Source organism: Scaptodrosophila lebanonensis, unplaced genomic scaffold, assembly GCF_003285725.1.
Source record: "Scaptodrosophila lebanonensis strain 11010-0011.00,11010-0021.00 unplaced genomic scaffold, SlebRS2 tig00000001-arrow-pilon, whole genome shotgun sequence".
Lineage (NCBI taxonomy): Eukaryota > Metazoa > Arthropoda > Insecta > Diptera > Drosophilidae > Scaptodrosophila > Scaptodrosophila lebanonensis.
In genome coordinates this window covers 28,699,842-28,712,193 of record NW_022060529.1, presented here as the reverse complement: position 1 = coordinate 28,712,193, position 12,352 = coordinate 28,699,842, and the positions used below count along the sequence as shown (strand labels likewise).

The following is a 12,352-nucleotide window of genomic DNA, read 5'->3' as shown; positions in this document are numbered from 1 at the left end:
GTACGGCTGTCAAAAGCCAGTCGTTAGACACATGCTATACTATATACGGGTACAAATGGTTGGTGTTATTTTCGACTGAGTCCGGGCGGACTGACATCTTGATTGCAGTGTGCTCACACTCTCCTTGCATCCATAGACATGGTTTTCTCTCATAGCTTGTGTGTGTTCACTTGTATTTTATTGGCAAACGAAGCATACATACATACTTGTATGTGCATTTGTAAGTCTGTACGTGGTACTGAGGCTAGCAACACACACTCGTTGGAATGCATTTAAGCAACATTTATGCAATTTAAATGTGACAAGTGAAATGATGAGATGGCAAAAGGTAGCGAAATGGTTTTGGATTTGTAAAAGTGGTTTCAATATAAGGAAACCCTAAGAGTGCCTTTACTAGAAACTTAGACGATTTGGGATTTTTGTACTTCATTAAATATAACAAATCGAGTATAGTATTGCCCGTTATGTATATGTACTCGCCAGCTCTCCCAAAGTCCTTAAACATAAACTTCATTTCATGTATGTATAATTTTAATGCGGCTTTGTACGCTTAGATTGTACAATTGTTGTCGATTATCGTTTTAGCTTCCCAATGAATGAACGCCTGAATTTCGGAAACGGCTGGTCGCATATTAACGAAACTTGGTATGTGAACAGTCCTAGTCCCTAGTCTATACGAGTTTATTTATTTTGATTTTTATGTTTCCCGTCCTCTCCCCGCTACACAATATGCATTGTTTTATCTACTTTTTATTATTTGTTGGTTTTCTTATTCTGTTATCAGTAAATGGGAGCTAAGTGAAAAGCACATTTGCATGTTTAAAAATCCAAGAAATCCAAGTTGCATGTCCTGTTTCTCCAGTATCTACCCAAATTTTAAAATAGATCGATTGAAATTTTCACCACCAACTTTTTTCTTTCAAACAACTGACATAGTAGTTGTACTTCTCTTCTAATATTAATTGAATTCCAAATGGGCTGAATTCTCAAAATTTCTGCCATTGGGGAAAACGACAGGAGGAGCAAACGAAACTCGCATCTTTAACTCCATTCGACTACTACGAATTTGTTGATATGTCATTTGGTTTAAAATAACTTTCTGGAGAAATAAACATTGCCTTGCCATATAGTATTCTGACAGCCGACGACATAAAATCTTACCTGAAAAAATCCTTAAGCTATCAAAAACGCAAATGCGAATTAAAACATTTTTAGCTATTATATATAATAGGAAATTTATGAAGGACTATGACAAAAGTAGCCCAAAATATGACGCTTATATAGATATCATGCAAAAATACAACAGGTAGAAGACCTATGCTATATAATTTCCTTTGAAAATGTAATTAAGCAAAATTAAGTAATGAGGATTTAAATTAACTACAGATGCCAGCAACTTCGCTTTCGCTTTGATTTCTTTCGCAAGATGGACTCCAGATAGCCTTTGCATCAAGAAAACTCAATAAACATATTTATGTTATCCGTTATGTACTGCAGCTCCGGCATCTTTTTATATCGGGCATTGTTATTGCATTCAAAAACAACATCGTTTAGCTCGCTCTCGACACAAACGAGAGCACTCCAGAAACGGGGACTATATACGAAAGTATGGAAATAGCACAAGAAAGTAAATTTTGTTGGTTGGTGAAAGTTATGGTCATATGGGTATTAGGGAGTTAAGAAGCTTGCGATGCAATTGAGTATATAAAGACACATGTAATTAGTTTCTACAAACATTTTCTGCGAGTTAACCAGCGTCCTCTTGGTATCAAATTTTGAAGTGGTTTTTGGCAATAAGTTCATGCTCATGGTGCGGTGGTTGCAGCGCATCAGATTAAATGATTAAGGTAGCAACATCATATAATTGACATTGGATTGCAACTCTAAGTTTATTTTTTAATGGGTTCGCTTTTTAACGAGTTTTACAGTTTCTGCCTGTTAGACGTTGGAAAAATGTGTAACCTGATTTTGAGTTCATTTGTGTGATCATTTCTCCCAGAGAATAACATTTGGATATTAATTCTGCATCTGAAGTCTGCAGTTCAAGTGCAATTCGATATTGATTGTGCTTTTGCTCATGCCTAATTAGTTCTTGATACGTTTTAATTCCAAGGCTCACAGGACGATGGGCTTGGGTTGCGTTTTTCATTTCCGTCTAGCAACATCCTGCCATAATAAGCTCCATTTCCGTCCCGAAAAAGACTTAAGTTGCTTTGCGTGCTTGTTTGAAATTGTTTCGTTTTTATTGTCAAGGACATTTTTCGTGTGGAGAGTGGAACCAAAGTTATTGTAGTATCATTGCTACGCTTGAAAAGACACACATTTCCGCCAGCTTTAGTTGGCTATGTGTCTAGTTTACTTTTCCAGCATGTCATACGAGTAGGCGTAAAAGTTGCTTTGTGGCCTCTTTTTTGGCACGCTATTTTGCTAAACTTTTGCACCCTCGCATGGTTGCAAAATATCTCGAAATTGTCTTTGGACCAGAGTTGCATTTTACTTGCGTCTTACCAGTGCACTGCAGTGTAATGCATAAACAATTAATCGTAAACGATAATTTAGTTTCTGTTAATAAAACAACTCATTCACACAATATAGGTGCTACTGTGTATGGACTTATTATCCGATTTCAATGGCTAAAAATATGTTCATTCAGGGAAAGTAATTTTAAGTCCGGCGCTTCATGTACAGAGTCCATATTACAGCATTCGTCTCGATGAGAAATTTTGTTACGTTGTGAATATTGAAAATTCAATCATTAAAATGTTATTTTTCAATGCGATTCGTTCGACACAGCATTGATCTACAAAATGTATGTGTAACAGTGTGGTTTATCTTTCTTCAGAAATTGATCCCAGAAGTGGGCTGCAGTCTTACTTTCGCCACCAACTTTCTTATCTCGTCCAGATGTTTATACCCTGTACCCAAAGGGTAAAAGGGTATATAATTTTGTGCGACTGTAAAATTAACACAAGGAAGGAGGCGTGGCAGACAAAGTTTATATATTCTCGGTCAGTCTGTGTGTAGGAACTTTAATTAAATTTGGAATCCAGATGCTACTAAATCCGAGAATGACCATGATTGTGTTTATACTCTGTACATGAAATTACAAGAGTATACATAGGTATTAGTGTGCGGGAGGTGGATTATGTAACAGGCAGAAGGAGGCGTGGCAGACGCCACAAAGTCGATCAATGTCTGTCTGTCCGTCCGCCCGTATGAAGCTCTGAATCTCAGAGACTATAAGAGATTGAGACACCATATTTGGTACACAGATACCCTATGTGTGTTCGTAATACGAGTTTGAGACTTACATAGACATAACTTCTATGTAAACCTGCAATTCTACACCCTTTACGTGAGTTCAAATATCAATGAATCAATCGATAAACATTTTGTTCCTTTTTTAAAAATTTCATAATTATTTCAATTTCTTTAATTATTCTACACTTACATATGTACAACGTATTTCAAAGTCGAGAGACTCGACTTTAGCTTCTCCACTTCTTTTATTATACCAAATGTTTGATTGCAGTTGAAACGATGGCAGCACTTCGACGGGAGTTCTTAAGAGTTAGCCACGGGTTTCACTATGTACAACCATAACAACAATCATCATCTGTAGAATTCGTATGCATGTACTATACGTATGCACAATGTTGCACAATCATTTATTTGTTTGCTATTTAAGCAGCTCACTTGGTGGCTATGTGGGTGGTTTTGTGTCTGCTTTGTTGAGTGCACCGCCCCTCCCTAAGCACCTTCCCTGACGTCCTCCCACCGCGGGACTCATTAGCATTCATGTGCGTGAGTCCAAGCCGGAAAAACCAACGTCGTCGCAGCTGCAGCTGACAACACCAACATTGGGCTTAGCTGGCATTAATATCGTGCAGCTACACATGGCATTCCGTGTTGCTGCAATGCACCCGCTTGGAAAATTGTCGAAATTAATGATTATTTATACGCCAAGCACACTCAGGCCTCCCTCTAGGTGGTGTATGGCAATTGTGCTTGCAATGTACATAAGTATTTTAAAACAATTTGTTGCTCTACATTTACTTCTTAATTTGAACATGCCAAGAGAGATATGTCAATATTTACTCAAATTCGATTCACTCGAAGAATTTACTTTTTAACACATCATTTTCGAGGACAAAAATTGTAGCGAACCAAAATTTTAAGAGTAGTTTCCTAACACTTGTATATACATAGAGTTTATTCAAATGGAAGGTAAGTGCGAAGTGTATTTGTAGGTCAGTGTGTGTATTTATATATAAATTATATTGGATCGATATTCAATGATCTTTTGGATACAAAGAAACGGCGGCGAGAAAGGGGAAATTACTGGTAGGCGTAGGATATAAAAACTATTTGTTCGTCAGTAATTTATTGTGACAAACTTGTGATAGAGCTTCCACAAAGCATTAAGGCTTCACAATGAAACATAAAACCTCATTTCTGTACTAAGCATCTACCCACATGCCGATGTAGGTATTATTTCAAAATCAGATTACTAGATACTTAGTTTTAGGCCCCTAAATCCATATATATCCTGGTATATCCTAAAACCCTTTGGGAATAAAAATATGTTTGTGAGAAAACCATATAGAGGCCGTACTATGTAATTATTTCAACCCCTATCTGTAAAACGCCCAGCGATAGCTCCAGCTCCGAAGCCAGCTTACATATTACTAAGCGAAACTAAACTCCAAGTTCATTCTAAAGGGAAATGCCGCACAGTATCTGAGGACCTAAAAAAAACTAACATTAACTATTATACTTGTAGGCATAGAGCATAATGCAGACGGTAACCGAGATTTTCGAAAAAAAAGTGATCATGTACTATATATTGAAAATCGAGCTTGAGTCTGGCAGCAAAACGTTAAAGAAAAATGCATTTCATACTACGATCTGTATGTGTCGTTTGTGGTACGTTACATAATTCCACCACTTGCGCCGATAATAAAAAGAAAACCTTCAGCGAAAAAATGCAGCAACTGCGGTTGAAAATTACACTGCAAGGATCTCAGAGGTCCGAGGATATCTGTGACTCAAAAGTCCTTGGTGTGTCATTTTCAAATACACTGCAATCTGGAAATTAAAAGCTCGAATCAGGGCTACAATTTTAACTTCTAAAAGTAGACCAATCTGCCCCCTACTATCTTCCATTTTGAAACGTCAGCAACCAAGCTTCGCAGAGCATATTATGAAAAGCTAGAGAAATAATATTGCAACTTCGATAGCAACAAAACACGATTTATTATACAAGTAAAGCTATACAAGTAAAGCTAGAATGGAAAGTACACTGCAAGCTAAATTAATTACTTACTACTGCACACTGAACATAATGCTTTCACTAAACATACATATAGTCCTTTGGAATGCCAAGCCATAGACTGGAGCTGTTAATATTTCCTACCGATAAGGATATAGATATAATTCTTCTTTTAGAATCCCACATTATTAATACATATAATTCCCCAATTACGGTGCTAAAAATTATCGGGAAGCAACAGCAATATGACTGCAGTCAATGCGAGGCGATATACATCGTCGAAAGTGTACATATTGCCACAATAACCGAAATCAATTTCTGGGTTTCATCAGACAACTTTAGTTGGAAGTAACTACCTGAGTACGCTATATTTGAGTATAAAATTTTTATGGAAAATCACAAATTGCGGAAGAGGTTGGGAAGGCGGAAAATTCTGAAATGTACATTTTCTGCATCTTGGACAAAATGCGTCTCTAGCTATTATAGTCTCCGAGAGATCGATGATCCCCATTATCGATAAAGTGAACGTGGGCGGGGGGTAAAAAAAAATAAAATCAACTTGCACATCGTAAACACATAAGGCCTCCTTCTGCATGTTACATCTTTCACCTCCCGCAATCCTAATATATATACTCTTGTACATTTCATGTACATACATAGTATAACAATTTATACCAATGCACAATAAATTAACCTCAGAGGGCATAATAGATAAATATTAAGTATGCTCATGAGTGAAAACCTTCGATATTGTTCACGTATGGAATTTCAGATTTGATTGAATATGCGTTAATTTTTAGCCACACAATAATTTCCATCATTACCACAATAGGCAAAGAACCCAAAACTCCACATTGGCTGTCAATACCCAACCCCATTTGAATGCCAGTCCAATCCTAATTTTCTCGAAGTGGGTCACAGTTCGGGCTATGATGTGGAAAAAAACACATCCATCTAGACATGACAGCCAAAATAAAATGCTTTAACCATTTACATTCGGCCCTCGCACCCGATTCCACCGTTATATTGATTTTTATCAGACAACGCGAACTATTTCCGATTATTATTGATACGAATCAGTTATACGGAAGGTGGAACAGCGTGTGAGACCAGTGTGCGTGCCAAGTGCGCGCCATGCGTGTCTGGAGGAACAATATTTTTTACCACATCGCCCGCAACGAAGTAACGGGAGCCGTTGTCATCGCTGGCCAATTATTGGGGCACCAGGTAGTGGTATACTTTAGTCTTGAGGCAACATGCGTGCCCGTAAGCTGAATGCCGCGGACCGCGAGCAATTGCGACGCCAACGGTCGGAGAGGCGTTTGATAATCGCGCGCTGCAAAGATCGAAGTTAGGACGAACAAGCACCTGGAAAAAATATATACGATACATTAATGGTCACAAACGATTTTCAGGGTTCGAATATGTTGTCAATCCGACGGTTATTCCAAAAGTGGCCTTCGGCACCACCATACACCGAGAGGTATTGCCCACAAGTGGGCCCAGCATGGATAGCTTTATGCGTCGCTTACTCCCGGAGGAACGCTCATTGCCAGGTCCCTTCGATTACGATGTTGAAAAGCCATTAGGCTACCAGGTGAGTTCCAGTTGCCAACAACATTATTCAAAGAACACAGACAATATCTGTTAAACGATTAAACAAATACTCAATTATATTTGTCTAAAAATCTTTAATAGAATACAGAAAATATTTATGAATAATATATATATATATATTTATGAATAATATTCCAAATTATAAGACAAATGTTGTCACAATATAAGATAAATGTTTTCGCTTCCTTATTCACGATATACCCTAATTGTGACTCATGGCTTTTTCACTTTTTAAACTGTCAAAAAAACCCACAAAATTACACCATTAGTTATGACAAGAGCAGGTCCTATACCTACCGTGGGTAGCTTAGCTAATCCAATAACCAAGCTCGATAGACTTTTCACCCTTAAGAGGGTGCTTGAATACCTTGATCAAACAGATTCAAATTTACTGACATATACTTACTTATGTTTAAATATTGAATACTATGATCACTTTAGGGATTTGGGTAAATATTTATTATTTTCAATGAATATTAGGTGCCCGAAATAATTAAATAGGACGAAAAAAAAAACTATTTATTTGATACCCAAAGTAAAATGGCTCCTTTATCGTTAAATAAAATTTAATATTAATTCATTTAACAAAAACTCGAAATAAGAAACCTCATAATTACAAAAAATAAGGAAATGATTATTAATTAACATTTTCCTTTTAGTATCCCTCTGTAATGGGGTTCTCAGCGATGGCAAACAAAAAAGCACGCTTGCCGGCGACACCTGAGCAGAATGTCCCGCCACTAGGCACCTATGCACCGGAGCGTTGGCGACCTACCGATCGCGACGGCTTCACCTTCAACAAAGAGGCGCTAAGCCGTAATCCCAAATGGATGACACCGGGGTGGGTTTGAATGACAAAATTTCTTAGCTTGATCAAAACTACATTCTGTGGTTCCCTTTGCAGCCCCTCAACCTACTCCTACCATATTGACTATCCTGGCTGGAACATAGAAAAGGCTTTTGGCAAACATCGCCTTATCTGGCCAGCGGTAGCCGTCTTCTGCAGCCCCAACAACACGGCCCAGTGCATGACTTGCCAAACTTCACCCATAGGCGACTACTTCCACAACTTTGACACAAACCAGGATCTGTGCCGTGTGTGCATGCGTGCCCAGATGGACGTCATCCAGCACTGCGAGCTGCAGGTGGTCGAGCGCTTCCGGCTCCGCAGAGATATCAAGCGGTTTGTACCGGCCCGCTATTGTGGCTTCTTCCACGATCACGGAGGTACGACTGCGGCCCGGGAGATAACATCACGCAAAGAGCTACGCGACAAGATCCGCGTCGAAAATTATTTGTATCGCTTCGTTAGCAGACAAAACTAAATAATACACACATTAAAAACAATCTGTAACTCCATTAATCAACCAATAAATGTTTCATTAAAATTGTATTCATAGTTTTAGCAAATGTTGCGGAAGTGTCTGACCAAACACGAAACCCACATTGACAGATTCGTTTTGTTGTTCTCCAGAATTAAATACGACAGTTTTTATACTCTGTACATAAAATGTACAAGAGTATATTAGGTTTGCGGCAGCTGAAAGTGTAACAGGCAGAAGGAGGCGTGGCAGACCCCACAAAGTATATATATTCTATATGAACACCTGGATCTCAGAGACTATAAGAGCTAGAGACACCAAACTTTGCACAAAGATGCCTTATGTGTGTATTCTATACGAGTTTGTTTTATTTTTTTGATTTCCCCCCCCCCCCCCCCACTTCCCCCCTATGGGGGTTCTCCCGATTTTCCATTCGTATAATCGCCTATATCTCGGAGACTATAAGACCTAGGAACACCAAATTTTAGTCCCAGATGCATTATGGGAATACGCAGAAAATGTGTATTTTGGAATTTCCCTCCTTCCCCCTCTCCCATGCAAATCGCGATTTTCTCTAACTCCCGTAATTCTTGGAATTTCGAACTTGGCAAATACCTTCAGTTAGTGATTATGTGTCCGTATGCTAAGTTTCATCATGATAGACCGATTCAACAGGAAGTTATAGCCATAAATATATTTGAGGTGAAATCGATCAAAAATATTTTTTTTAATTCTCTTACTTTTTTTAATTTCTATAATTATTCTAAACATATGTACAGAGTATTTCAAAGTCGGGACACTCGCCTTTAGCTTTTTTACTTGTTATATACATACATAGTATGCACTCGTAAATGTGTAGATACTGCTGTACACATGCCTAGTCCATAACCAATATACATGTGTATGTATGTACATGTGTGTAGGATGCGAGTCACACACACAAAGACTCACAGGTACGCAGAAATCAAGAAAATCAGCAAATATAAATACGTGTACATACTACATGCGTTGCCGCATGCGGAGACAACTCTGTGGTTTTCCTGCTGGAAAAATTTAATCGCATTTCCGGTGTTCCGCTTCCTTTTCCTTTGCGTTGGGCTTCCGCTAAGCAACGTTTCTGGCGCAGGGTGGCAAGACAGGAAAGCGCGTAGGAGTGGCAGCGTGTGACATGCGGTCCGTAGTTTAGTTTAGTATGTAAAATAATGGTATGGTCAGAAATTAGGCACAACGACCACCATAATAGTGCCATGGAACAGCACAGTCAATGCATTCAACAGATGTTGCCGTAATGCAATGCACACATAAACGTGGAAACGAACTTGATGCAAGTTTTTATCGATTGGTAAAGTACATCCGTGTACGTATACATACATACAAGTACTATGTGGGAGTATGTACCCAAAGGGTAAAAGGGTATACTAGTTTAGTACGGATGTACTTATGTAAGCCTAAAGTATGTATGTCTTTCCTTGTCATACTGATCGATATGAGACTAAACAGTCCTTCTTCAAGAAATAAGAAGAATAATAAGAAAAACATGGATATGGTAAATTACATTTTTAACAACATTTAACTAAAATATAAACCAAACAAGAAAGGAATACTACAGTCGGGCGGCTTCAACTCCTAAATACCCTGTACCCACTACCATAAAGTACGACCTATTTAAGAAAGCGTGTACTAAATAGTCCACATTTAGTAGTATATGTGAAAAAAAAAAACCATAGTCTGTAAGTTATAAGCTTTGTAAAGTGCCTCATCATATTGTGAAGTTTAATCAAAATCTGTCCACAGTATCATACAGCTACCATATGAACAATGGTGGAGAAAATGGTTTTTTTGTTGGAGGAGAGTGATAGGCAGAGGGATGGGTATAGCGAGCTCGAATCGCTTATATATTATGTTAACTGACTAACATTTTTAATCAATCAATTAAATGGAGGGAAATAAAACTGACGGTTTCTCTCTTTTCAAATGAAAGCGAATTATTTATAGGCAGAGGGGTTTTATAACACCATAATAATAATATTAAACATAAAATAACCAAACAAATATATTAAAATGTATACAAATAAAAAATAGAAAACAGGTGCGGAAACATTAAATTTATGGTTTTTTTCGATTTAATTTTTGTCAATGTAATGGCTCCGTGGATATATTGTCAAACAAAAAAGAACAGCCACTGTGATATAAAATATGATTGCATACGCAACTACATCAGCAGCAGACGTTCTCTTTCTTTCGAGCAATTTACTGATATTATACTATAATTCACAAACAATACTTTTGAGAAATACTATAAATGTTGTTGGCAAAGGTCGCACAACCAAAAAGAACAGCCACTGTGATATAGAAATGCGAATCGTACATATATCAGCAGCAGTAGTTCCCTGTGGCTAACCGACAAGAAAGAGATGTCTTCAGTTCAGTATTAATGTCAGGCCAAGTCTGGAACACTTCTGTTGTATTTGAAAACACACGCGCTATAAAGGAAAATCACTGTGATATGTAACGGTAAACTAGCATATCACAACGATCGTTCCTTTTAGCGCATGGCTTGGCTACAGAGAAATGAATGGCGATTCACGTTTCGCTTTCGAAGTATATAGCTGCAAATGCCACAACGAACTTCAATGGTTGTCTAGCTTTATGATCATAGCAATCACCTAAGGCTGGACGACCAAAGAAACTAATTGCAACCTCTATAACTGTCCATGGCTATAGAATGTAGAAGCCGCTCGCAATGTTGTACATTTTAAAATTATAGCACGAGTGTTCGGTCTAGTCACTTCGCTTGAGTGTTTTATTAAAAAAGCGACTATACCGACAATCGCCATTTAATTTTAAAATTCCGCAGATCGCACAGATTAACGTTAGGTTCTTAGACAGTAGTTGCAGTTGGCACAACGCCCAATTTTGAGACACACTTTGCCCAGTGATGAGTCCATCACATGCCATAACTGCACAAAATGCATCCCAGAAGCGGGGAAAGTTTTGAAGTACACTACACGCACTATTACAATAATATACCAGTCGTCACTTCCATTATAAGACAAACTTCATCCAGTGATGCACATTAGATGGCATAACAGAGCAAAGTTTGTAATATAAATGCGTTGTAGCTAGCACTTGCGCCCACTGCGCTCAGAATTGTAACTGACGACCATGGTACGAGCAGCTCGATCTTTTATACTCGAGTCCTGCTGCCCGGCCACTCCTGTGGTACCTGTGCGATCAGCGTTTACCTGTGACACACGCACAATCGAGTCGACGCTTTTCTCCGAACGCGCGTCCTCGCGCTGACCTCCATCGGAATCTGCAACTTAATCCCCGTCCGAAATCATAAACGGATTAATGCCGCACATTTATATGGAAAAACGCGCAGCTGTTTTACGCAAAGATTCGCAGAAGTGCAATTAAGTTTTGCCGAGATCTGGCACGGAAACACCTTTTGTCACTCTGGTATCCGTTTAATTGGTCAGTTAGGCCGAACAGTAGGTACGAGCATAGTAGCCGGGTTTGATGCATTATTAACCTTGGGCGATACCTTCTGTACATCTACCAGAAGTTGATATTGTGGTGACTGTACCAATGGTTAAAAGAACTTGGAATAGAATAGCAGCTAATCCTGCTTTCGCGTCGCATGTTTTGAACAGGTCCGACTACGGAACCTCTTGGCCCAGCGATATTCTTAAGCGCTGAGACGTTGATCTGCGAAGCGATTTTAACTTTAAAATGGGTGGAAAAGCTAAACATCACAACTCCCATTTAGAAAGCATGTATTTTAAACTGTATAACGAACATCTGGGGAGTATGAGGAATTCCAAGAAATAAGAGACAGCTACATTAAGTAAGATATGTTATGACAAATATTATTACTTTTTTGCAGAAATGATCAATCATAAATGGATTTTCGAAGACGTGATATTTATGTAGTATATTATAATATATATATATGTGATTCGAATAACGCAACGAGGAATAACTATTCGTCTCTTGTATGAAAATCGAGAATTTTGAGTCGTAACAAAAATCTCAATTATTTTGCATAGCTCTAATAGGAACAATAATTACGTATTGCATTCGCACTGAACGTTCTTGATTGTTAACTCTGTACATGAAATGTACAGAAGTAAGTATA

The 12,352-nt window shown here is 38.3% G+C and overlaps 1 protein-coding gene across 1 annotated transcript; it reads left to right on the top strand.

Moving 5' to 3' along the window:
• The first annotated feature begins 4,128 nt into the window (after positions 1 to 4,128).
• On the top strand, positions 4,129 to 8,282 carry LOC115634112. Its single transcript, XM_030531670.1, has 4 exons — positions 4,129 to 4,227; positions 6,688 to 6,869; positions 7,549 to 7,730; positions 7,794 to 8,282. The coding sequence occupies exons 1-4, from the start codon at positions 4,221 to 4,223 to the stop codon at positions 8,212 to 8,214; spliced, it is 792 nt and encodes a 263-aa protein (XP_030387530.1). The 5' UTR covers positions 4,129 to 4,220; the 3' UTR covers positions 8,215 to 8,282.
• Positions 8,283 to 12,352: the final 4,070 nt, after the last annotated feature.

Coding starts and splice junctions, on each gene's coding strand:
- LOC115634112 (XM_030531670.1), top strand. Junction 6,870..7,548: donor AAAAGCCATTAGGCTACCAG/GTGAGTTCCAGT, acceptor TTTTCCTTTTAG/TATCCCTCTGTAATGGGGTT. Junction 7,731..7,793: donor CCCAAATGGATGACACCGGG/GTGGGTTTGAAT, acceptor TTCCCTTTGCAG/CCCCTCAACCTACTCCTACC.